At 44.7% G+C, this 27,363-nt stretch overlaps 1 protein-coding gene across 19 annotated transcripts in view; it reads left to right on the forward strand.

Moving 5' to 3' along the window:
- The first annotated feature begins 2,455 nt into the window (after nucleotides 1-2,455).
- The window catches only part of SUN1 (Sad1 and UNC84 domain containing 1), a 72,539-nt gene continuing 47,631 nt past the window's right edge, over nucleotides 2,456-27,363 (forward strand). For 6 of the 19 annotated variants that reach the window (XM_075899537.2, XM_089769275.1, XM_075899551.2 and 3 more), the window contains exons 1-2: nucleotides 8,702-8,923; nucleotides 23,729-23,825. In XM_075899537.2, the coding sequence (XP_075755652.2) occupies nucleotides 23,749-23,825 (77 nt within the window). In that variant the 5' untranslated portion in view covers nucleotides 8,702-8,923; nucleotides 23,729-23,748. Of the gene's footprint in view, nucleotides 2,565-8,700; nucleotides 8,924-23,728; nucleotides 23,826-27,363 lie in introns of those variants that run through there. The other 13 variants (XM_089769274.1, XM_075899540.2, XM_075899547.2 and 10 more) reach the window with 5 other exon arrangements.

The raw sequence follows: 27,363 nt of genomic DNA on the forward strand, positions 1-27,363 counted from the left end.
ACGGGGGGGATCACACCACACTCGGGTGCTGTGATGGGGTGTGTCTCACTGTGACTGACGGGGGGGATCACACCACGCTCGGGTGCTGTGATGGGGTGTGTCTCACTGTGACTGACGGGGGGGATCACACCACGCTCGGGTGCTGTGATGGGGTGTGTCTCACTGTGACTGACGGGGGGGGGTCACACCACGCTCGGGTGCTGTGATGGGGTGTGTCTCACTGTGACTGACGGGGGGGATCACACCACACTCGGGTGCTGTGATGGGGTGTGTCTCACTGTGACTGACGTGGGGGGTCACACCACGCTCGGGTGCTGTGATGGGGTGTGTCTCACTGTGACTGACGGGGGGGGTCACACCACGCTCGGGTGCTGTGATGGGGTGTGTCTCACTGTGACTGACAGGGGGGGGTCACACCACGCTCGGGTGCTGTGATGGGGTGTGTCTCACTGTGACTGAGGGGGGGTCACACCACGCTCTGGTGCTGTGATGGGGTGTGTCTCACTGTGACTGGGGGGGTCACACCATGCTCTGGTGCTGTGATGGGGTGTGTCTCACTGTGACTGACGGGGGGGTCACACCACGCTCGGGTGCTGTGATGGGGTGTGTCTCACTGTGACTGACGGGGGGGTCACACCACGCTCGGGTGCTGTGATGGGGTGTGTCTCACTGTGACTGACGGGGGGGGTCACACCACGCTCGGGTGCTGTGATGGGGTGTGTCTCACTGTGACTGACGGGGGGGGTCACACCACGCTCGGGTGCTGTGATGGGGTGTGTCTCACTGTGACTGAGGGGGGGTCACACCACGCTCTGGTGCTGTGATGGGGTGTGTCTCACTGTGACTGGGGGGGTCACACCACGCTCGGGTGCTGTGATGGGGTGTGTCTCACTGTGACTGACGGGGGGGGTCACACCACGCTCGGGTGCTGTGATGGGGTGTGTCTCACTGTGACTGACGGGGGGGGTCACACCACGCTCGGGTGCTGTGATGGGGTGTGTCTCACTGTGACTGACGGGGGGGTCACACCACGCTCGGGTGCTGTGATGGGGTGTGTCTCACTGTGACTGACGGGGGGGTCACACCACGCTCGGGTGCTGTGATGGGGTGTGTCTCACTGTGACTGGGGGGGGGTCACACCACGCTCGGGTGCTGTGATGGGGTGTGTCTCACTGTGACTGGGGGGGGTCACACCACGCTCGGGTGCTGTGATGGGGTGTGTCTCACTGTGACTGGGGGGGTCACACCACGCTCTGGTGCTGTGATGGGGTGTGTCTCACTGTGACTGACGGGGGGGGTCACACCACGCTCGGGAGCTGTGATGGGGTGTGTCTCACTGTGACTGGGGGGGGGTCACACCACGCTCGGGTGCTGTGATGGGGTGTGTCTCACTGTGACTGACGGGGGGGGTCACACCACGCTCGGGTGCTGTGATGGGGTGTGTCTCACTGTGACTGACGGGGGGGGGGTCACACCACGCTCGGGTGCTGTGATGGGGTGTGTCTCACTGTGACTGAGGGGGGGTCACACCACGCTCTGGTGCTGTGATGGGGTGTGTCTCACTGTGACTGGGGGGGTCACACCACGCTCTGGTGCTGTGATGGGGTGTGTCTCACTGTGACTGACGGGGGGGGTCACACCACGCTCGGGTGCTGTGATGGGGTGTGTCTCACTGTGACTGACGGGGGGGGTCACACCACGCTCGGGTGCTGTGATGGGGTGTGTCTCACTGTGACTGACGGGGGGGTCACACCACGCTCGGGTGCTGTGATGGGGTGTGTCTCACTGTGACTGACAGGGGGGTCACACCACGCTCGGGTGCTGTGATGGGGTGTGTCTCACTGTGACTGACGGGGGGGTCACACCACGCTCGGGTGCTGTGATGGGGTGTGTCTCACTGTGACTGGGGGGGGTCACACCACGCTTGGGTGCTGTGATGGGGTGTGTCTCACTGTGACTGGGGGGGGTCACACCACGCTCGGGTGCTGTGATGGGGTGTGTCTCACTGTGACGGGGGGGGTCACACCACGCTCGGGTGCTGTGATGGGGTGTGTCTCACTGTGACTGACAGGGGGGGGTCACACCACGCTCGGGTGCTGTGATGGGGTGTGTCTCACTGTGACTGGGGGGGGTCACACCACGCTCGGGTGCTGTGATGGGGTGTGTCTCACTGTGACTGGGGGGGTCACACCACGCTCGGGTGCTGTGATGGGGTGTGTCTCACTGTGACTGGGGGGGTCACACCACGCTCGGGTGCTGTGATGGGGTGTGTCTCACTGTGACTGGGGGGGGTCACACCACGCTCGGGTGCTGTGATGGGGTGTGTCTCACTGTGACTGGGGGGGTCACACCACGCTCGGGAGCTGTGATGGGGTGTGTCTCACTGTGACTGGGGGGGGGTCACACCACGCTCGGGAGCCAGGGGCGGGGCGGTGTCAGGGGAGCAGCGGGGATCCCTGCGTAGCGGCCGGGGCGGGGCTTCGGGAGCTGAGGGCGGCTCGTAAAGGGCGCTGGGGGCGGGGCCTGCGGCGTGCTGCTGCCGTTCGTCCCTCCTCCCCGCGCAGGTAACGTCTCTCCGGGGGCGCGCTCGCGTGGCGAGACCCGGCTTCGCCCTGCGGGGCGCCCGTTCCCCGCCCAGGACCCCGCCGCCCTTTAGGCGGGGAGCCAGGCCCGGGGTCACCGCCCCTGCCCGCGGGGTCCCTGGTATTACCTCGCCGGGGCGGGGGCGCCGCGCTACCCTGTGAGGGGAGGCCCCTCCCTCAGCCCGCCCCGCCGCTGCCTCTCCGGGAAGGGGGCTCCGCGGCCCCCTGAGGCGGGACCCGGCCTGGCGCTGGCCAGGAGCGGGCTGCGAAGCTCGCCCAGGAGCCTGTGCTCGGCCACGCGCTGCCCCTCTCTGCTGCTGGGCTGTGGCGATTAGAAACCTCCCCGCCTCTATCTGCCAGGGAGCCCAAGGGGGTCTCAGTCCTGCCCCGTGTCCCAAACCCGCGCCCCTCTGGGGAGTCGTTTTCCACAGCGTCCCCTCTGCTACTCTCTACTGAAGAGTTTGCTAATAGCTGACCTGGAGCTCCCTGGCTGCAGCTTCCTCCCATTGCTGCTCGTCCTGCCTCGAGAGGGAGAACAGCGGATTCTTCTCTAACAGCCCCTAAAGTGTTTGAAGATTAACTGTCCCCATGTTTTAACCTCCCCCCCCCTCCCCCCGCCTCAGGGTTTTTAAAAACTGTGTATTGTCAAGTAGCAGAGGGGTAGCCGTGTTAGTCTGAATCTGCAAAAGCGACAAGGAGTCCTGTGGCACCTTATAGACTAACTGAAGTGTAGGAGCAAAATGCAGGACAATGTAGCACTTTAAAGACTAACAAGATGGTTTATTAGATGATGAGCTTTCGTGGGCCAGACCCACTTCCTCAGATCAAATAGTGGAAGAAAGTAGTCACAACCATATATACCAAAGGATACAATTTAAAAAAATGAACAAATATGAAAAGGACAAATCACATTGCAGAACAGAAGGGGGATGGGGGGGGGTGGAAAGGGGGAGGAAGGAAGGTAAGTGTCTGTGAATTGCTGATATTAAAGGTAGGGAGAGTGGGATGAAGTGTAGGAGCATATGTAGTGTGTGTGTGTTGCTGTTCTCTGGACTCTCTCCAGCATGTCCACGCTTTTCCTTAAGTGCCACATCCAATAATGGACGGTACTCCAGCTGAGGCCACACCAGTGCAGTGAATAACTATGGAGCCCTTCACTATCATGTGAGGGGTGGCCCTTCACAAACCATGAACACTAGTCCCCATTCTGCTCCAGTTAACGCATGCATACTATCTCTGCCAGTGCCATGCTGCTGGTGTGTTGTCTGCACTAGTGCTATATTTTTGTTCCTGCCATAGATAGGCCTATTAGCAATAATGTTTTCTTTCCCTGAGAGAAAAATGAGCTCTGTTAAACAGCTCTCCAGTCCAGCATTCCCAGATAGTTTTCAGAAGCTCCTAACAGACTATTATAATATATTTTATCTATTACAACTTTTGCTTTACATGTGTGTAGGTGTAAACTGACATCAGATTATTTTAGGCATGGTATTATCGTGGGCAGAGCCAGAGAGGCACTGTAATTAGTAGGGCAGAATCTATCTTGTTGGTGCCGTCATGAGATTAAGAAATAGAAAATATAAACCTTCTAGGAAGACTTTAGTGAAATTGGCTTATTATGCCAGATTATAAGTGTTCCTGTGTAGATCCAAAAGTAATCACTGTAAAGTGAAGGGAGAGAAGTCAGCATTGTTCTAGAAGAGGGGTTCCCAAACTTTTTGACACAGAGACCAGTAAATCCATTCAATCCATTCACGAGCTTTTGGAGGACTGGTAGCATTCAATTGCATATTTGCATATTCATTAAGCAAATTCTGAATATGCAAATATATTGTTTCTGGTCCTCCCAAAGCCCCCAGTGCCAGCTTTTGATATAGTCACCCACAATATTCTTGCCAGCAAGTTAAGGGAATATGGATTAGATAAATGGACTATAAAATGGATAGAAAGCTGGCTAGACCAGGGTTTCCCAAACTTTTTACTTTATTTGGAATCTTTTTTTTTTTTTTTAGTACTGTTTTTGGCAAACCAAAAATATAAATGTATATAAAAAATGAATAAATTTTCAGTGTTTCACCCAGCTGCATCCTCTTTCCGGCCAGGGTTTGGGGGACCTGGTGCCGCACGGGCACTCTGGGAGGTGGGAGCAGGAGCAGATTGGGGGTAGGGTATCTGGCTAGGAGGGAGGGTGCAAGGAGGGGATTTGGACCTTCCTGGTCTGGCACCCTCTGGACCTGACTGGTCCCAGATGAGGGATTTTTTGGACTAGGGGAGGTCATTTCACCTCACTGAGCTGCCCACCTCCTCTGGTTCCTTGCACCTCCCCCAAAACCATTCCCCACAATCCAAAGGAGTGCAGCATTAGTTCCCTACAGCCCAGCTGAGCTGACCTTCTGTTCCCTATGCCTTCCCCCATCCACCTCAGCCCAGTTGAGCACCGCACTGGTTCCCTGCATGTCTCCCCCACAGCACAGTTACCTCCCTCCAAGTCCCACAGAACTGCTGAGCCCAGCTCTGATTTCCTCTCCCTCCCTCCCTTCCTCCCTCCCCTTGAGTCTTGCCCTGGGTTCCCAGCACCTCCCTTCTCCTGCAGCCAAATTGAGCTCTGAGCTCTGTATCTCCCCCTGCCTTCCCCCTCACCCCGCAGCCCAACCCAGCTCAGCACCCCGCACCTCCCCACTCCTGCAGGCCAGCACCTCTTCCCTACCCTTGAGTCCAGCACTGGGTTCCCACATCTTCCTCCTCCTGCAGCCCAGTTGAGCCCAGCACCCATGCACTTTCCTCCCCACCACAGCCCAGCCTGACGTCCCCCCTAGCATGGCGCCCGGGGGCAACTGCTCCCTCTGCTCCCCCCGGCTACGCCTCTGCTGGGAGCCTGGAACATCCAGCAGCATCCTCTTGTCCAGCCCAGCCCAGGGCTTGGGGGACCTGGCGCCACATGGGCACTCTGGGAGCCCGGAACACCCCAGCAGCCACGCTGAGACCCGGCTTTTTTTTTTCCCGCAGACCAGTATTGGGCTGCGGCCCATAGTTTGGGAAACACTGTTCTAGAGGAATTTATTACATGTAAAAGGCCATATTTTCTTGGAAACTGAAGTGTTATGTCTGTGTCACACAGGCAACAGCTAAACTAGAAATTTGGGACATGATTCTCAGTTCTCACAGACATATGTGTGCAGAGCTATTGTGCTAAAAATAGAGGGTTACCATACTTGAACTTTAAAAAAAAAAAAAAAAAAAAAAAGGACAATCCTGAGAGGGAGTGTATCTGTACCCATATCTACCAACTTATGTTGTATTAATGTGTTGTATAGTATACAACACATTACTACAACATGAATTGGGAAACACATCTATATCTTCTAGTGTATATGTAGCCACAGGAGTCTGCTGCTGTATAGCCTCACCTGAACCATGGCAAGGGAGCCATTCCAGCCTGGCTACATCCCCCCCACTTCTGCTGTTTAATCACTTAACCAGTTAAACATAACGGTTATGTCTACACTGGCATGACTTTGCGCAAGAACACTCTTGCGGAAGAGTTCTTGTGCAAAAACTCTTCCAGAAGAGAGCGTCTACACTGGCATGTGCGTTTGTGCAAGAGCATCCATGCCAGTGTAGATACTCTCTTGCGCAAGAAAGCTCTGATGGCCATTTTAACCATAGGGCTTTTTTGCGCATGAAATTCGTGTTGCCTGTCTACACTGGCCTCTTGCGCAAGAACAGTTGTGCAAAGGGCTTGTTCCTGAGCGGGAGCATCAGAGTTCTTGTGCAAGAAGTCCTGATTTCATACATTAGAACGTCAGTGTTCTTGCGCAAGAACTCACGGCCAGTGTAGACAGGCAGCAAGTTTTGGCGCAAAAGCAGTTGCTTTTGCGCAAGATCACACCAATGTAGACACAGCCAACATGTAACTGGTTAACTAATTAAATGGGATTTTACATGACTACCGCAAACTCCTTCTCCTGTGCCAGATGCAGGGGAGGGAGCCCCACTGCCCTGGACAAGCTGCAGACTGGGGCCAGGCAGAGGAGGCCCATTCTCCTGTGCTGGAGGAAGAGGCCAGGCAGCAGAACCCTTGCACTCCCACCCCAGACAGGCAGGGGGTGGGGGCTGGGGCTGGCCCATGGAGCCTTTCTCTCCCCCTGATAAACTGGAGGCTTGGCCAGAAAGCCCAGCCCTGCCCTCCCTAGAAATGAGCTGGAGGGCGCGTTGGACAGCCCAGTCCTGGCTCACTCCCCAGTGAGGAACAACCAGTAGGAGGGCAGCCCAGCTGCCCCACAAGGGATCAGACAACCCCTCCCAGGAGGTGCAAACAGGGCCCTGGTAAACTCCCCCTACAACCTTTGAGCTTCCTCGTTTGAGAGACCCCTGCCCTGAATGTTGCACCCCCCTTGTCCTGAACCCTCCCACTCTCTTGCCTGAGGCACCTCCCCCCCCCGACTCATACACCTCCCACATATATAGGCCCCTGCCCTGAAGGACCCAAGCAATGTGGGGTAAATCTTCTAGTATATGTATAACCAAGTTAAAGTATTAATGTCTCTTCAGCAGATGCTAGGGATATAAGCGAGTAGTCGACTGCCCCGATAAGCCTTGGCTTATTGGGTAGTTGAGTCAATACTCAACTAGTCGTTCTCCGCCTGCCCGCCTACCTGTCCTTGCTGCCTCTGTCCTGCAGCAGCCTGTCTCCTCGTACATTGAAACAGCAGAGCCTCAGCCAGGGTAGCATATGCCCTTCCCCATCAACACTAACCTGATTAGCTGATAATCTACATTTTAAGGTTCTTAACAGATGCCAAATGTTGTTTTTCAAACTAACATTTCAGGAAGAGGAAATGAAATTTTTCCTAGATAAACATTTTCTCACTTCTACAATTACCCACAGAAAGTGCAAGTTAAAATATGCTAAAAGCATCCTTTGAAACATGATTCAGAATTATGCCTTTCATTGCATGTGGGAACATTTGCTATAGGGAGCCTCTCTGAATTTAGTGGGGCTCTGAACGGATAATAGGAAACTATGTGCAGTCAATTGCAAGATCAAGATCAAACAGTAAATTTCAGAGCTTTCCAAATGCTTGTATATAAAATAATGTTTTGGTTGCTTAATGGCAATCTTTTGAAAATTGATAATTTCCCCCAGGGCAATAGATTTCTTGGATTTTTTTAATTATTATTATTTAAAAGGGGCGGGGGAAGGGATAGGAAGTGCTGTAAACTACTTAATTAATTAATGCTAAACCCAGCTCTAGGCACATGCACTGTGCCAACATGAGTACAACTTTGGGAGGAGTGTCCAGCATGGTGTTTGTGCTTTAAAATGGTAACACCTGAAAGTGAAGAAGGAACAGGTTTTGATGTATTAAATACATTTGATTAAAGATTTGGAATATAAAATACTCCATGTAAACATATGTTTTACTACTTTGAAACTAAGTTTTAAGGGTTGTAAATGTTTCAGCGATAAGGAAACTAGTGGAACATTAATTTTACATTCCAGTTCCTTCTCTAATGTTTGGAGGCAATATTTACTGCTGTCAAAATGAAACTCTTTGCTGATTTTAATAAAGAGAAATGCCAGGTAGAACATTGGCTTTGCAAATGATCTTCTTAAAGAGAGCTTTGTTTATTAACCTTTTTGTTCTATTTGCATTTGTTCACTAACAAATCATGTTGTGACATGTCATGTTTTTCTGCCTTTACTACTTCGTTGAAATGAGATTAAGAGCTAATTTAAATAAGGCTACAACTGGTGTGTTTGGGGGTGGGAATTTAGCTGTATTATAAAAAGCAGAAAATTGGATCAGGCTTATCTCTTCATTTTGCAAAATGAAGAAATAAGTGGTGAAAAAATAGGTCTTGCAAAATGTTTTACCAAACACCTGAAACATACATTTTAAAAAACAAGTACTGTGTATTTTCATTGGTACAAAGTTTATTGAAAAATGTTAGTTAAACCAATGGTAGCATATAACTATAAATAAAATACTAGCGAAAGTCTCAGATGTGAGACTGCCAATCCCTTAACATGGACAGAAACTAACAGGTTAAATGTGTGGGCTGGTTTAAGTAGCAGTGTCCAATAAATTTAAACTCTGTCTCTGACTGACAGTGGGAGCTTTAAGAGGCTGGATCAGATTAGTCTGATCCTTCATGCTTTGTTGAGACTGGGAAGCCATTTTGGAATTCTGCAGTGTGGAATAGAAAATAATGTGCTGTCAACTTGCAAACTTGCCTTGAATTATTTTGCCTGGGACTGCTGGATCTTGAACAGAATGCTGAAGCATATAATCATTCTTAATATATGAAACGGATGACTCTGCATTTTGGATATATAGGTTTGATACCATGCATTTGTTGCTGTTTTTTTGTTAAACTGTAATATAAATAGAAAGATCTGGGAGCTTTATCTAGAAAAATGTAAATTAGTTTTGGAATTACTCGTTTTATTACAAGTTAACCTGCTTAAATACCTGATTCTAGTGAACCTTCAATAGACTATTGTATCTCTTTAATTTAAGAGGCCTGATTATATTCATGTGCAGCAAATTCATTTTTGAGTTTTTTAAATCACTGTCTGAGCTGAAGGTTCCTAGTCTGTAAAATGACTCTACGCATTTTAAGTATGACATGTTTTACAGTCTGTGTACAAACAATGAGCAGACATGTTTGTTGTCTCATTACAACTGAATCTGTAGATATTTTCTGTTCAGCTCCTTTTTATGTTTAAAATGGTCCTTAACTTGAATATATAGCTTTTTATCTATTTAACAAACCAGGCTTTGGTAGTAGTGTTATAGTTTGGCAACTATCAAGTGTATTATAGCACGAATCTTTACATAAATCTCTTAAATTACACTATTTTGTAAATGTTATTGTCCTCCAAGCCTTTTAAAGAAACAGTATATAAATATCATATTTTAAAAGTTATTCTTATCTTTATGAACAAATATTTTGTATTGAGACGTGTTTGATATTTGCTTTAAGCTCTCTGCTTTTCAGCCTGTTTTAAACTGTTAGTTTTGGGGTTATGTGGGAAAGATACTGTAAAAATTAAAGATACGCTCCAAGGAAGTAAATACAAAGTTAATGTTAATAATTACTAGTTTGGGAATTTCAGGTGGCTAAATTCTTACTAAATAGGACAATATTAGTATTTAATACTTATTGTGAACAATAGCAGAGTTTAAAGTTTGAAATTACAAGTAGAAACAGTTGACTACTGGGAATTCTTACATTATTAAATATTATAGTAATGAGAGGGCATGGTCCAGTAAAGGTTATTTGGAGTTTATGGTGGTAGCATTTTTTTCTATATGAATAATTTAAATTAATGTGTCTGCTTTCAAGTGTAGAATTAAAGTAGTAGATTGTTTTAAGTAACATTGTCAAATCTTATGCTATGAACTCTTTGTAATGTGTGAGACCCATTGTCTTACCAAATCTCATTTCCCATTTGTAGTGCATTAACATAGGTTTGCTCTTACAAGGCTGGTGTCTTATATTTTGCTGCTAGTATTTGTCCATTGTCTTTTTCCTCTTAAGACTGTTATTTTCCCTGGTCCTAATGTTAGAGAGGAAGTATTGTCCAGTAGTAAAGACAGTAGCCTGGGAATTGGGAGACATGAGTTCAGTTCCATGCTTCAACACAGACTTCTTGTGTGACCTTGGGAAACTCGCTTAATTTCTCAGCTCCACAAATGGGGTGTTTGTGAGGTTAAAATACTAAGAAAAGATTACTGCACCCAAACATTATTGCAATGGAAATCACATAAGTCACACATGTAAGTTGGGGCTCATTCTAGTCCCTGTTACAGTGAATTCAAGGTGCCATGCATCTGTCATGACAGGTTTATTCTAAAAAGCCAGTACCTATGAGCCTTGTCACCTTCATTTAAAGCAGGGACGGGGAACCTTTTTTTGGGTGAAGGGCCACTAACCCCCAGAAAAATCAATCAGGGACCACAGAAATGAGAAGGAACCCCTCCCTCCCACTGACTTGGTCCCTGACTGAGAAGCATGAAAACTCTCCCACAGGAAAACATTCCCTTTGCACACCAGAGCCTGGGGTGGGAGGAGGTAAGGCTAGAAGATTTTGGGGGCTCCCCTTCTTCCCCCACCCCGGGCTAGGCAGAGTCTGTGGGTTGGATCAGGCTCTGGCTTGCCTGACTCGTGCCTGTGAGGCTCGGGGCTCCTTCCCTGCAGCAGGGAGCCAGCACTGGCACTCCAGCCCCCTAGGAGCTGTGGGGCTGGAATGTCAGCATAGGGGGGAAGCGGATCCAGGCAATCTGGAGGCCGTATCCAGCCCTTGGGCCTTAGGTTCCCACCAGTGATTTAAAGGAAGGGGTCAAAAAAGTCAAGGGGTGACCGGAGCTTGGACAGCCTCCACCGGCCTTTGGTCAAGGTGGGGGGCAGCTTCATGTTCCTGTAAGGGGCAGGGCCTCAGGTGGAAGGGACAGGGTTGGGGCAGCCAGCTCTCCATAATACCCAGAGTGTGGTGCACCCCTTTCCTCCTTCTCCATGAATTTAAAGGGCCTGGGGCTCTGGCTGCTTCAGTAGCAGTAATGGCAGCTGGGAACCTTGGGCCCCTTTGAATTGCCAGGCTCTAGGATAACTGCCCACTTTGCCACCCTCTTTTTCCCCCCTTTTCCCTCCCCTCGCCCCCCCCCCCCCACCCCTTTGGTGTGCCTGAAAGTGATTTCCTGAGCCTCCTGAAGTCAATGATGAAACTCATGGCTTCGTTGGAACAGTTAATCAAGTATGTCTCTTGTTTTCTATAGCTTCATAACAAGAGTTGTAGTTCCCCTTCAGGAATAAAGGCCTCTTGGGACAAGGTACCATGTAGAGCATGGTTCTGTAATCATGCTGCTGGCCTGATGGCTTTGGATTTTCCCACAACTGCATCTCTTTGTACAGAGGATAGGTCCTCCTGTAGTGCTTCCAAAGTTCCATCTTCCCTTGTAGCATAACTAACTCAAGGGTTATGTTATCACCTATTATCATAGCACCCTCAGGACTCATTATATCACCAACTGTTGGTTTGCCCTGAGGTGATGCCACTTCACGAGATTATTTCCTCTCCCTAAAAATCAACACATTTCCAAACATGTCTAGGAGAAACATGGATGTTGACTGAGATGAAATAATAGAGGTGGTGTCTTGAAGTTATGCAGTGCCTGCTTACACCCTGTTTGCCAAAATTTATGCTTTGGTCTCTTACTTGTCTGTACTTTGTTGCATCAGAAACCTAGTTTGGGTTTTATTGGTCTTTTTGTAAATAACTAATTTGTTCTTAGAACCTATGGAACTCTTTGCCAGGGGATGTTGTGAAGGCCAAAGTTATAACTGTGTTCAGTTTGATAAATTCATGGAGGATAGGTACATCAGTAGCTATTGGCCAAGATGTTGAGGGGTGCAACACCATATTTTGGGTGTCCCTAAGGTTTTGATGTCCAGAAACTGTCTGGACAATGTGATGGATCACTGGATAATTGCTCTGTTCTGTTCATTCCCTCTGAAGCATCTGGCATTGGCCGCTGTCAGAGAGGATACTAGGGTAGATAGGCTACACTGGGTCAGACCAGTGGTCCTTCTCATGTTCTTTCACTCTTCTATCCTGAACCACCATTTTATGTACAAATTATATAGATTTTTCTAACAGACAGGAAAAAGGAAGGACAACAGAGGCAGAGTGAGTCAGGTCTTTGGCCTGCTAAACTTGACAATATTAATTTAAGCAGTTAAGAATTGTGAAAAAGTTTACACTGTGTCAGATTCTCTCATGACTAGGGATGTAAAATTCCATTTAACCAGCTAAGCAGTTAAACATTATGTTTAACCAATTAACTGCTTTAAATGGAAGTGGGCAGCAGGCCGGCCTGGCTGGAGCATCCTCTGCCCACGGCACAGCTGCTATGCCTGCTCTGGAGCATCCTTTGCCAAGAGCATCATGACACCATTGTGACGCCATCACCTTCAACTCTCTTAAAAGTTGATTCGTTTTTTTTTTTTTTCTTTCCTGTTACTATGTGAAATAGTCCCCTGAATAAAGGGAACTGACTGATTGTATAGTTAGGCTCTTAAAGTAGTTAACCTGATAATTTTTTTTAAAGGTATTGCCGTGTGCTTGGTACTCCTGAAAATGAAGTCACTCCATATTTTGGTATCTAAATCCATTAATTTTCAACTTTAGATATGCACTTTTGAAAACCATGGCTGTGACTTTTATACTATAACTTGTAAGCAGAGGCTCTTAAGGCTCTGTTTATTATTTTCAGCCATTAGAATTGCTTTGTACTTGCTGTTAATTTTTGAAACCATTACGGATAGAGGCATACCTAACTTCTGCATCCCTCTGTTGTTGGACAAGCATTCTTGGGTATGTCTACACTTTATGTAGTTTTGCCGTAGCAAGTGAAAATGTGAACACTGCTTTGTGAGCAGGAGTGCTCTACTGCTGACAAAGTGAAACCCGCTCATTGGAGGTGAAGTATTGTGTTGGCAAAAGTGCCTACAAACAGCATTCACGCTTGATGACTTTTAGCAATAAGGTCGTAGACATAGTCTTGTTGCTACAAGCTGCGTAGTGTAGACATACTCCATAATTTCATTTTGAACTCAACAAACTGAGCAAAGTTTCTAGACTTTTTTTATTTTCTGCTGTTACCAGGCAGTTAGGTAATGAGTCTGTGACTGTAAGTCATGCTAGAGACTGGATTGCCCTGTAGTAACATGAGGACCAAAGGCCAGCTGACCTTAGTATAACTGCACTCACTTCATTTTAATTAGGTGAAATGTATTGGAATACAATCAGTAGTGAAGATCACTCTCAATGCCTTTCTTCTCACAAATCTTTTTTAAAGGGATCAGAAATATATCTACTTTTAGTGAAATCATCTAAATTGTATCTAATTTTATCTGGAAACTGAGTGGGTGAAGATGCAGGAAAAAGAGGGAGGATTGTCTTGGACCGCACACCCCTTCAGGGATGGTCATGCGTCTTACATCACAAATTTAGGTTTTATCTGTTTTGGAAAACTCTGATTAGAGTTAGTGAAATGATATCACAAAGACTGAAAGCTGAGCAGTTGGCAGGGGTAGGGATTCCTAGTCAGTCTGTGTGGGGTGTTCTTGTAACACCAACTGAATTCCTATGATCAATTAAATTTTGAAGAGCACGTCAGAGTAAAGATTTAATACATATGCTTCTGTTAGTGTGAAAACAACAGTACACCTGCTCTGTTACATTCAGCAGGTACTTCAGCAAAATCAACATTGAGATGACTTGATATTCTTGATGCTTACGTGCTTTTGAAAAAAATGCGTCAGCCATTCTTAATACATAAAGAAGTTATACAGTTTTCTGTGCAGATTTATCTCCAGCTAAATAATATGAATAGTATAAACTAGGGATGTTAAGAAGCGGGTATTTAACTAATCATGTAGTCGATAAAATTATTACCTACCAGATTAGTCGATAAGGAAAGACTCTTAGTGCCAGCTCTCACTGGGTCTGGGAGCTATCCCCACTGCAGCTCTGCAGTTTAAATGTAGTAAGAGCCAGGTGGGCAGGCAGCCTGGCTCCTACTTTGTTTAAACTGAAGAGGTGCAGCCAGGGTAGGTCCCAGACCTGGACCCAGAATGAGCTGTGACTGAGCCAGGCTCTCTGTCCTGGCTCACATCAGGTCCAGCAGCCCCTGTCTGTGGGGGATCCCAGCAGGAAGCTGGGATCCTCGGCGGACAGGCGCTGCTGCCAAAGCAGCCTCTGCTCGCGGCCAGTCCGGGCTACTGCCAGCAGGGGCTGCTCTGTGGGGTGTGGAACAGCCTCTGCCTACGGCTAGCCTGGGCCTGCTGTAGGCAGAGGCTGCTTCACACCTCCTCCCACCACCACCCCTGGCTCCTGCAGGGGGGGCAGGTGGCTCTTCCTTTCCCCCCCCACCCTTGCTGCCTCTGACAGAAAAGCAGCAAGGGGGGGAAATGCGAGTAGTCTACTTAACTAACCAATAAGCCTAGGCTTATCAGGTAGTCAACTATTTGCTTACATCCCTGCTATAAACAAGGAACACTTCAATTCCCAACCTCATAGGTTGGACTGTATATAATGTAAGTCCCTTTTTGCTCAGCCGAAACAAAGTAACATTTGTGCAAAAGTACAGTTCATGGTTTAATGTGGTTTATCTGCAGAAAGTGAATTAAAATGTCCTAATTAGCTTCAACTACAATACCTTCTCTTAATAAAGGGACAGAACCAACTTAAATCAGTTGGCTTTTTATATCGTATAGTTAATAAAACTATTAATGTTGCAACTGGGTACATTAGGGATGTGAAGGTATAAACGTGTACACGGTTACATGCAAGGCCCCTCTCCATCATGCTGCTGCCTCTGATATATGGGAGTGGGGGGAAGAACAAGCGGGAGCCAATGTATGCAGCAATCCTAGTTTGCATTTGATGTGGCTTTTATAGAGTCTTATCTCTCCTGCTGTTTCACTACGTCCTTCAGTGGTTCAGTCTTTCTAGACTTCTCTACCCCATTCAAGAGTCTGATTTGTCTGCGTGCACTATTACTGAAAAATTGGTTACTTTCCATTTTTACCATATAATTATTGTGATCAGAAATTACCATTGTAGTGTCCTGACAAGTATCTTGCTCTGTCTAATGAGGATAACTGTTTGGCTTCGTGCATGTGCTCCCCCTGTATGTTGTGCCTGCTCTGTGCAGGTAGTCAGTACAGCAGACTTCAAGAGAGCCCCCAAAGGCCACAAAATCAGATTAGAACTGAAGGCCAAGTTTATTGTCAAATGAAGTATAGTAATTGTTCAGCAAACTCTACTAAACCACTACAAATACGTACCCCTTAAAATGGACTCAGTCAGTGGGAGTTCCCAATGCCCCCTTGTTGTGTGGTTCAATTTTTAGATCCAAGAGAAACCAGGATACTCATGTGAGATTTAACCACTTATTTATTGCAAGCTTTAAGCAGTTAACATAGTTTAAATTTTACAAGCCTTAAAAACAATAACTATACAATTTAAACCTTAAATACTATAAATTCTAAAGCAATTAATACAGTGCAAAGCAATGCAAAAGCAATTAATAGAAGATTATTATAATACAATAATTAAGCCTAGTTCACTTAACACTTCACCCGCATGCTACCTAAAGTACCAGGCAGGAGGTCGTGGTCCCTTTGATTCCCATGTGTCAGGACACCAAGCACTGTTGCAGCCGGGGTGAAGAGGTCCATTATTTCTAGTTACATTGAGCAGGACCTGTGGGTCAATCCTGCTCATTGCCTTCCACTGATTATCTTTTCAGCACCTATATTTATACTTAACTTGGTCATTCTAGTAATATCTACCAATTAATTATGTATTGCACAAAATACCTATTATGCCCATATTTGGGATACATCCTGCTATTAAGGCTGTTCCAAAAATGATATACTTTTGGAACAGTTTATGGCTGTACCTGTGATTTTTACTTATTAAAAATATTATGTACCAGTACCAGGTTTCTCCCAACATTCTTGGCATGGTTTCACTATACCATACTCCCTATGCACTATTGTTTAATGCACTCCTCACTCTCAGAGCTCCCCCCGCCCCCCCTCGGCCTGGCCTACGTGCTTTACATGCACCAGACTTGAGTCAGGCCTGGATTTGCTTTGTTAGAAATACGCACTTTGGGCAAGACAGCCATCGTTAGTCTGGTCAAGGTTGGGCCAGACAATGCATACATTATTATTCTGGTCAAGACAGGGTTGTCCAGGCTTCCCTACGCCAGACAAAGCTTTATACACACATACAAACAAGTTACACATCACTTCTGACATATCAGATTTCCACCTTCTGTCACTACCTAGATACCACCCATTATCTTGCACCTCTTGGTTCACTCAAAACATCTCTATCCATCATGCTGTCTATTTAGACCACGCCCTGTACCTAGATTGGTATGTCCCTGTTATCTCTACGGAATGTGTTGGTACCAACACGCTTCTTAACCTAGATGGTGTTACCACACTGTTTGTGCCAACTTCTATGAACATACCCTGCCTCTTGCCCACAGATTAATTTTGCTTTATATTAGCAAAGTCTTGACCATTGTTGGTCAGGCCTCAGGCCTTGGACCCTAATCTTACTACAATTATAAAATAAATTGATTGGCATATAAATATTGTACACAGAGCAGTGTAAAACGGGTTGTGTGTGTGAAATTTTAATTTCTACTGAGTTTGCTAATGCTTTTTATTCAGCCTGTGGTAAAACTAGGCAAATATCTGGATGAGTTGATGTACCCATTGAAAGCCCTCTGTTTACCCCTCGAAGTATGCACACCTCTAATTGAACACTGGCACGGGAGGGGGAGAGAGCATTTTTTAAAAATAAGCAGAATACTACAGGTTGAACCTCTCTAATACAGCACTCAGTGGTACATCATGATTTTAGTTAGCCGAATATCCACTTTATCATGGGTGTGATCAAATTTCCTGAAGTCCCATAAAGTTTGTTTACAGCCATCAGTGCTTTGTGCTGTTATTTTAGCTTTAGTTTATCCTTAAATGTCTTCTAAGAGCTCAGTGGTGCAAGAGTTGGTAATGCTGCTAGATGGTACTGACCTCCTATGGTTCGGCACCAGTCAGGTCCTGAAGGTGCCAGTCTAGAACAGTTCAACCTGTACTAGCATGCATGATATTTCCTGTCAGTACTGCTTGTTGAGTTACTGTGAGGCTGCACTCTAGCTCTGCAGTGTGATTGGGTGTGGTCACAGAAAACCCCTTGGGGCTGCTTCCTGGTGTGCTGACAAAGCCATGGCACTGGCCTCCTTGCTCTCTGGGGCTTCTCATCACCCTGTCCTGCTGGGCCAGATCTCCTGGTCTCCCCCAGCCAAGGCACAGAGCTGAGCTAACCGCCCCCCCCCCCCCCCCAAAGAACTTTGCAGACACTGAATTCCCTCAGGTCTGAGAGGAATGCAGTTTTGGGCACAGCAGTTGGGAAACCCGTTCCCCAAATGGGATCAGAACACCAATTAAGTCAATCAGGCAAGCCCCCTTTAACAATGAAAGGAAGATGAACATACTGGTTGCCCCCTCTCCCTCCATATAACAATTTACACTAGGCTTGATAGTAAATAAAAGTAATTTTATTAAGTACAAACAGTAGTATTTAAGTGGTTGTAAGTGAAAACAGATGGAGCAAAGTGAATTACAAATTTTAAACAGAAAATGTATAACTAGTTCTAACACATTGAAGCTTATTGCAAACTTACCTTTAAAAGGGATGTTAAATTACTGTTAATCAGCTAATCGAATAGTCAATGACATTTCCATTGACTACTTGATTAGTGGATGGGGAGGGAGGTGCTCACTACCACTGCTGTGGCTCTGCAGTTTAAATGTAGTAGGAGCCCGGCTGCTGCACGCCTGGCTTGTACTACATTTAAACTGCAGAGCCACAGTGGAGTTAGCTCCTGAGGGCGGCATGAGCTGGCTCCCACTTTCCTCCCCTCCCCCCACACCCCCAGCAGCCACTGACACATAGGCAGCAAGAGGGCAGGAAACGAGTTGTCTACTTGAGTATCCGACAAGTCAACTACTCCCTTGCATCCCTACCTTTAAACTGCTTATTTTAGCTAAACCTCCAAGCCAGGGAAGATCTTTTTCCCTGGGGTGTCTGATTTATTCTGTTGGGAGTGACATACCAGCCGAAGACAAAGAGCCTGAAAACTCTACATGTTAAACAGCCTTCCTTTTGGGTGGCAAGTCTTTGTTTCTACGTTGTCCCTTCCCACGGAAAATTACCTGGTCAGACCCTACCAGTTGGTGTGGTCATATGTCTTTCTAAGACCAAACACTACTTAGACTGAAAGGACAAAGGAGACTGCAGTTTAAGTTCCTGCTTGTCTTACTTTCCGGTGATTACCCAGACATTGAGGTGTCCCAGCACTGGGAACCCCCTTCATGGCTTTATTTGCACCCTTTAAAACCATAAACCATTCCCTAGTCCATATCTCTGATTTTACATACAAGAGTGATACATACACCAAAATAAAAGCTATAGATTCAGCAGATTGATCTGTTACTTATTTACTAGATATTTTTTTGCTTATGATTTGTCTAATTATTAAGATGGTGGCAAAGTTAAACACATAACAGCATATAAAATTTATTTTTATTAAACAAAACAAACTTTAAATGTTTGATACATTTCTTATCAAAACATGTTTACATCTGAATGATTTTAATTAGGGATGTGAAAGTGTAACCATGTACGGTTAACCGATGAACCTGGGCTCATCGATTTAACAATCACGGTTTACATGCAGGCTCCCAGTATGTATGGGGAGCCAGCGTAAAAGCTGGCTCCCAGCACACACCAGCTCTCCCCCCTCTCTCCCCATGCTGCTGCCCCCATATCAGGGGAGAGGACGTAGGGAAAAAGGGGCAGACAGGAGCTGGTGCATACAGGGAGCTGGCTTAAAAACTGGCCGCCCATGTGCACTGGCTCCTGGGGAACCGCCTTTCCTCTGCTCTCCCCAAAAGTAACCACTTAAGATTTCAGTAGTTCCATGTTTACTTGATTAAACGCATTTTAACATCCCTAACTTTAATAAAGGAACACAGGGATTAACGGTCAGTGAATTAAACTAAATCTTTTATCAGTCTGGGAAATTTTAAAATGTATCTATGTGAAAGTAACTGGAGCTTAAGTACCTACTTATCTAACTTTCCAGGGACTTCACAGTCTCCTAAGTTGCTTTGGCAGTTCTTCAAACTTGTAAAACTAGATCTGATCCCATCTCATTTTTATTCATAGTTTAGAAAAGGGTGGTAAGTTTTCTTGCTTTTTCAACTCTCATTTGATTTCTCACTTTTGAATGAAATGAAGAAAATGCTTTTTTCTATGGCTTTGTCTACACTGCACATTTTTGCGGCAGAGAGGCATAAGGTATGCTGCTTCGCAAAAAACAGCAGAAAATATGCTAATGATGTCGCAACTTATGCTAACGAGTCCCTCATTAGCATATTTTCTGCCACAAAAATGTGTAGTGTAGACAAAGCCTATGACTGCAGAAGAGGCTGTTGATGTCAGATACTGCACTTCAACAAACTCTGGTTCCAGGTGCTTGGCTAGTGACTTCCATCAGTTCAGTGGTGTGACTTCTTTAAAGCATCAGCAGTGAACATATACTGTGTGAATGTTTCACTTTCCATGCTGGAATTTATTATGGTTGGCATGATTGATATATGGATGTACATGTTATTGCTGAAGATGCTGCTGCTGTTAGACATCTACCCTGCTATTTCAGTGTGAGAATACTGGCAAGATAATGAGGTGGAGTAAATGCTTGATCCCTCTCCTTTTTTATTGTCTGCAATTTAAATTTTGAGGTATTTTTTTCTTCAGTGTGTCTTGAAATTCTTTTTAAATGTAAACATCATCAGCAACACAGTAGCAGTCTTTTCTGCATTTTGTCCAACACTATCAAAGAAGGTTTTACAGATTGAACCTTCTAAATCTGGGACTTTGGTCCGGCAACATCTGTCATCCGGCAGGATCACGGATGTTGCTGAATCAGAGAGCCATGCCAGCTGGGAGTCCAGTGGTGAGAGACCCCTAGCCCAGCGCGGCAGCAGTGGGACCCAGTCCCCAGGGAGCCCTAGCCAGGCAGGACAGAAGCGGGGCCGCAGTGGCTGGGGAGCTCTATCCCAGAAGAGCCCCAGCCAGCTGGTAGAAGTGGACTAGAGCCAAGCCCCAAGTCCTGTAGCAGCAGGGCTGGAGCAGAGCCAGAAGGAGGGAAAGACAGTCTTGGGAGGCTGGTGGCAGGGGACCTCCCTGGATCCAGCAAATTCCCTCATTTGGGATCAGTCAGGTCCCAAGGGTGCTTATCATACAATAGCCTAGTATGATACAGTAAGCAATCTATAAGAATGGTTCAAAAATAAGTTTACTAACTGATTGAGCCAAATTGTACAGATGTCCACATTATCTTCAAAATCATGGCGATCAGAAAAACTTTTTTTTTTCACACTGTTGTTTCATGCTGACAGTCAGGCCTTTGTTGCACTTGCAATTAGCATGTGTTCTTCTGGGTAAAAAAAGAACAGAAATTTCTTGAAAATAAATTCCCACATAGGTTTTTTTTTAATGACCTGCAGCCATAGCAGGTTTTTCCCCTCCATTCCTAGGTTGTTTCTGTTGTTTCTTCCTACATTGCTATGCTTTGGGATCAGGCTTGCTGATTTTTGGTTTCTTTTTCTCCCTAGTTGCATAACTCCCTTAGTCTGATTAAAAACAAAAGAACTAACAGTCCCGTTAGTGACTAACCCACATTTCTTTTTTCATCTGCAGTAGTTTGTTTATTTTGGTGTAGAGAGATTGTCAGCTGAGAAACTAATGGATTTGTTTGTATCTGTGACTGTGCACAGAGCAGGGCTATTTACTTGAACTGATATAAACCATCCAGAAGCAAGGGTTAGTAGCTAGAGGGCAGATCAGAGTTTCTCTGTGACCTGGAGAGTAACTTTTCTTGCGGGATGGAGTCATAAATATGCAAGCTTGAGAAATGAGTGAGTCACAGCTCAGGAAGTGAGAAACTATAAAACAGGTTAGGAAGTCCCCTCACATAGGATCTGTGGATGATTCTAATGAAATGCCTGATGTTTCCTGGAGTAAAAGGCTGGATCCCAATGCCTTTTAGATGAGTTTGCCAGTCTCTTGCAAAAGGTAACAAAGCCCCCAGTCTCCTATAGAATCAAGCCCTTAATACATTACATTTTCCATTGTGGCATATTAATAAAGCTTGACCTCAAAAGTTAGATGATTTTCCTCCCAACTTTTCCTTTATATAGGAAAGCAAACTTTTCAACTCAGATTCTTGGTAGATGTTCTTGGATTTGGCATCTTTATTTTTCATTTAAATGTTTTAAGAGATAAGACTAGGCCTTAATACATTTTGTATTACAATCAGGTTCCATCTTAAAGAGATTTATTTAAAAAAACCCTTGTAATTAAAAAAATCTGATATTTTTCTCTCAAAACCTGTGTGTGTATTTAAATCCATCCATTGCATAGTTTCTGGCCACCTTTTACTGAAAAGCAAAATACTTACAATTTATATATGTTGGCTGTCCTGTCCAAAAATGTATGGACCTTATTTAAAAGCCTGCAGTGCTCAGTCAACATCTTTTCCTTATTAACCCCCCCTCCTCTCCCTCAAATAACCCAGTCAGGTAAAAAGCTTCAGAAAACAGATGTGCTCTGGAACAGGAGATCTAACAAATTTTGAGGAGATCTCTTCTCTGGAACTGTTCTATCTTTGGTGTCCAAAGGCCAACAGATTATCGTAGAAGTGTGGCAGCTGATTTAGACAGCTAGTCCAATCTGTAGAGAGATGTTTACTCTTAAGGGTAGTCTAGACTTATTTTCACTTTTGAAAGAAGAGATGCAAATTCGGTGGTAATTTGCATATCTTCTGAGTGGCTTTTTTTTGTTTTTTGTTTTTAAAGAAAAAGCAAGCAGTTTAGGTGCGGTTCTTTCGGGGAACCCCCCCCCCTTTTAAAAGAACCTGTAAACCTCAATTTTTGAGGAAGAAGGTTCTTTTTGAAAAAAGGGTTTTTTTTGTTTTTTTTTAAAGAACCGTGTCTAAACTGTTCGCTTTTTTGAAAAAAAACTTTAGAAAAAGCGATTGGAAAAAGATATGCAAATTACCACCAAATTTGCATATCTTTCAAAAGTGAAAGTAAGTCTAGATGTACCCTAAAAGTCTAGGAACTAGTGACCATGTCTAAATTGGAGAATTCTAGCAAAAAAAAAAAATACCTGCCAATGTTACTGCTGGTTCAGCTGTAGCAGTGGAACTGCAGTGTACATACAGCTTGATGGCTTCTAGTATCTATTACCATCCGTATTGCAACATCCAGGACTATATTTCAAAAGCCTAGTCCCTTTAATACTTGCACAAACTGTACCTGTATCTTTGTACCTACAGTTGTCTGTTGGAACAAATACGTAGTTATCCAACTACTTATGTGTCCCCATTTTATTTGCAGGCACAAATAGCACTTGCAAAAGGGGAGCACTGTCTGAAATTTTGGGTCTAAGTTAAAATGTGCTTGATGCTATTCTTTTATTCCAGTTATTCTCTAATACGTTCATGGGCCCGAAACAACATATCTAGTCCACTTACTGAAGTATAGTGCTTGAAGAAGAGTGAGCAAACGTATCTTAAATTGTCCTAAAATTATTTTCTTGGTGTGAATGAAAACATCATTTCCCTATTCTTACTTCAATACTCAATACAAATTTTAAATTAGATCTTTACAAGTAGTCCCTTCAAAAACCTGAACTGAAAGCAGCTCAGGAAAATGTTCCAAATTCCAGCTGTGTGACTTAGATTGCTGTTGACTTGGCTGTCTGGGTGTGTGCATCTGAGTGTTTTACTCAGAAGATTAGTTTAGTACCAATCCCAAAATAGTGAACTGCTCCTCATTTAATTTTCTTTTTTAAGAAAGATAATTCAGAATTACACTCTACTGTTTAGTGAATGATATTCAGAAGACTTTTAAAGAAAACAACTTGACTGTATGTAAAATATTTAGTTGACAATAGGATTAGGCTTTGTAGGTGGCAAAAAGCATATAATAAAAGCTTTTAGGAACTAGTGTGTAATTGGAGAGTGGCCATGGAGTTACTGATGATATTTTAAAGGTATTACTTCAGGTAGTGTAAAATCTCTGGGGTTTTTTAATAGTGTAGCACAGTATGGGATCTGTCAATCACTTGGAAAGTGGTGTGGTATAATTAGTGATAGCAGCTTGATGTATTTTATGATGGCATTCGAGAGAACTCAAATCTATTTTTGGTATTTGCAGCCTAGGCCTACTCAAAAGGAAAACTGTCCTCAAGAGGAAACAGTTTAGGTTCATGCAGTTTTGATAAGGATATCTAGTAAGAACAGTAACATAAAAAAAAAAGTGAACTTTATATATTGGAATGTAGGGGTTTTTTTTTAATGCCAGAAATTTTTTCTATTGCAGTATTTGCACCATTCCATAACAGGCTGAACAAAGCAAGGGCTCTACCTTGAATTTAAATACTTTTAAAACCATTGCATCACTTTATTTTCACCTTTTTGCAGTATGATTTGAAACAATCACCATGGATTTTTCACGTCTACATACGTACACCCCACCCCAATGTGTGCCAGAGAACACTGGCTATACATATGCACTCAGGTGAGAGTTCTTCATTTCTTATGGGTAAATTATAAACACTCCAAAATGCTATTAATGCTAGAAGTGTTTGCTGTCATGGTAAGTAATTGCTTTAAAAAAAAAAAAAGTTTAAAAATACCTGCAGTGTATTTTATAGATACAATGTCTCATCTTGTTTCCTCTCTGGAGATAATGTGTACATTTAATTTGGAAAGTTGTAAATTGTGGACCAAAAGGATGGTGACTAAGACTATGATTCATTATTCTAGTTGCTATGATTAAACTGGACTGACCCTCCACCTAGAAACCATTGTTGTCTTGTTTATAATGTCTTTAAAACAGTTATACATTGATCGCTCTGTATGGCTTCATGTGTAGTTAATCAAAATAACTGATTTGTAAACTTTATTAGGATAAGCATGTTATTCACAAAACAAATATGTCAGGCCAAATTCTCCCATTAATGTGCATAACTGTTTCTGACTCCAGTAGATGACAGAGTGTGGAATTCCACCCAAAATAAATAAGAATTTGGCAGGAGTGTTACTGTAGCTATAACTGAATTTTGGTGAGCTAGTTGTTGGTAGGGTTATTAAACTGACCACTGTATCGTTCATTTTCATTAGCTAAATCACTTCAGATCACCAACTACTTTTGGTAATATCTCTGTCTATATATAAAAAAGTTTTTCCTGCTGGGCAACAGAATGATGTTGTCATGCTCTCTGGCCGCAAAAGCTGCCAGAGAGAGGAGGAGTTGGTGCAGTCCCCTAGTAGTTTCTAATCCATATTATCCCACTGAAAGGAGAAATGTAAATCTTCTTGACCATAAACCCCACCTTTTAGATCAGGGCTGGGCAAGATTCGGCCTGCCAAGCCACCTGCTAGGATCCTCAGGCACACAGCTTAAAGTGCAGTCTCTGAATCTCTCTGCTCTGCAGGGAGTGGGGAAGCTTCCTGTGTTCTCCCCGCCCCCAGCCCAATCCTCCGCTCCTATTGGCCTGAAGCAACTGGCCAATAAAAATTGACTTCAGCCAATCTCTCAGCTCCTATTGGCTGGAAACAGCCAGCCATTCGGAGCTGAGAGATTGGCCTGGGAGCCAGGGCCTTGCAAGCTTCTTCCCCCACCCAGAGTTGAGAGCCATGTGGCGGGAACAGCCTGTATTTTTAAGCGGTCTGGGGCTGCAACAGGCAGGGAGCCCAGCATGGTTGGGGGGTGCTACAGGGCTGCTGGCATAGATAAGTGCCTCACAGCTAGAGCCTGCCTCTGGCACCCCTGCCCCTCCAGCACTCCAACTCTCCCCCCCCCCCCTCCCAGGTCACCATCTAAACCCTCTGCACCCCCCTGTCAGGTCATAACTCCCTTCCAGACTGTACCCCTTCCATCCTTTCCCCGGGCAAGAATCCTCTCCTGCACCCAAGCACCCTCCCAGACCCTGCACCCCATTCCCCTGCCCCGGTCACAATCCCATCCTTCACCCAGACACCCTCTCAGACCCCACACTATCTCCTGCACCCCAGTCCCTTACTCTGTGCGCCTTTCTGTACTCAGTCTCCATTATAGACCCCACACCTCCTGCACAGAAAAGTGTGGCCCTTGACTGCTTACAAAATCTTGGAATGGGACTCTCTCCCCGCCCCCCACCAAAAATTATTCCCCACCCCTATTTTAGATAAGCACTTGGGATTGCTTAAGCAAATCTGTTTTCTAAATTCACAAAAGTATCTAAAGGGGCTAGAAGTATGTAACGGGGCTAGAAGGCGACATCAATCTTCAACCTATAGAAAAGTAACTTTTTTTTCTTATCCATAAATATTTTACTTTAGAGGAAGATATGTTTACATTTGCATTATAAATAATGTGGTTATTTTGGGGAGTGGGATGAGGATTTTAAGAAACTTACTGTTAGAGAGCACTGGGAAATTCACATAATGAATGAAAAGCTTGCAGATTTATTGTCAAAATTACTCACGCACATTTTTTGTCTATTCTGTAAGTTGTATTTATTCTCTGTTTATTGAAAAATACACGAATGAAATTAGAATCTCATTTGTCATTTTCCTCCTGATTTTAAGATATTGTATTCTGAATAATCATCTAAAACAAAAAGTCATTTTTAAATTTTACCTTTGTAGCCTCTCCAAATAGCCAGCTTCTGTTAAAATAAAATTAAACTGGAATGAGGGGGAATAAATAATTCTTGGTGTTATTCCAGATATTGGTTTTTAATTTGTTGTGTTGTCCAGGTTCAAATGTTTTGGCAGAGGCAGTACTTTAATTTTTTTTTCATCTAGGCTGTGTCCAGACTCAGGGGTTTTTTTCAGGAAAAGTAGCCTTTTTCCGAAAAAACTTCACCTGTGTCTAGACTGCAGCCGCGTTCTTTCGAAATTAAATCGAAAGAACGCGGCTTTTCTTTCGACGGCGGTAAACCTCATTTCACGAGGAAGAACGCCTTCTTTCGAAAGTGCTTCTTTCGAAAGAAGGCGTTCTTGAATGTAAATAGGGCTTCTTCGAAAGAGAGCATCCAGACTCATTGGGTGCTTTCTTTCGAAAAAGCGGCTTGCTCTTTTGAAAGTTCCGCGTGCAGTCTAGACGCTCTCTTTCAAAAGAGGCTCTTTCAAAAGTATCTTTCGAAAGAGCCTCTTTCGAAAGAGGCTTGCAGTCTAGACATAGCCCTAGAGAAAAATTCATTGGTTTGATAAGTTTTTAGTCATGACCCTTTTTACCTCTTTAAGTGTTTGATGACCTCTCCCCCTCCACTCTATTATAGGTTCTAATTTATGGTTCTTACACCCAGTGAAATTGATGGGGAGAGTCTTGTATGAGTAAGGACTACAAGTTTGTTCAGGCTTGGGTGAAAGGAGTGGCAGGGCAACTTTACATATTGGAGGATAATTGGGTGATATCGGTAAACTGGGCATTTTGTCATTTCTGTATAGGTGAAAATCTTGTGAGGATGTTTTTGGAGGAGAGAATGGGGCAAGTGAAATTTGCTAAGGCTGCATAGCATCTCATTGGGCTAGTTTGTCACGTTTCATATTGTAGATAAACAACTGGCTGAGACAAGGATAAAGGCTGATAAGCTGAAGTTTGGTAACTAATCTATTCTTGGACGCATCTATTCTTGATAGCTTTGGTTTAAGCTATAGCAACTTTTGTAATAGGCTCTGAAATAAGATTCTATATCACAGAAAAGTATCTGCAAATGCTTTGTCTAGTTGTAATTTAGAGTAAAATACCATCTGAAGCTCTGGCAACACTTGCATTAAAATAGGAGGGAAAGTTGGCACATTGAGATTTGCATTCAAAGTCTTGAGTATAAACTTCAAAGCCCATTGGCCACTTCAAGGCACATTGATTGAGTAGGACTTCCATCTCACTCTTTGCTTGCTGAGATCTTTTATAGCATATAATGACATCTTTGCACAAGTCAGCCCTCCTTGGGATAAATAGTATTTGGAAAATCTTACAGAGGGAACTTTCTTCCATATTAGGGATGTAAGAGAGTAGTTCAGTCGACTACTCACTTCTCTCCATCCCCGCCTGCCTCTGTGTCACA

The sequence above is a fragment of the Pelodiscus sinensis genome, chromosome 15 (genome assembly GCF_052426305.1).
Source record: "Pelodiscus sinensis isolate ZL-2025 chromosome 15, ASM5242630v1, whole genome shotgun sequence".
NCBI lineage: Eukaryota > Metazoa > Chordata > Testudines > Trionychidae > Pelodiscus > Pelodiscus sinensis.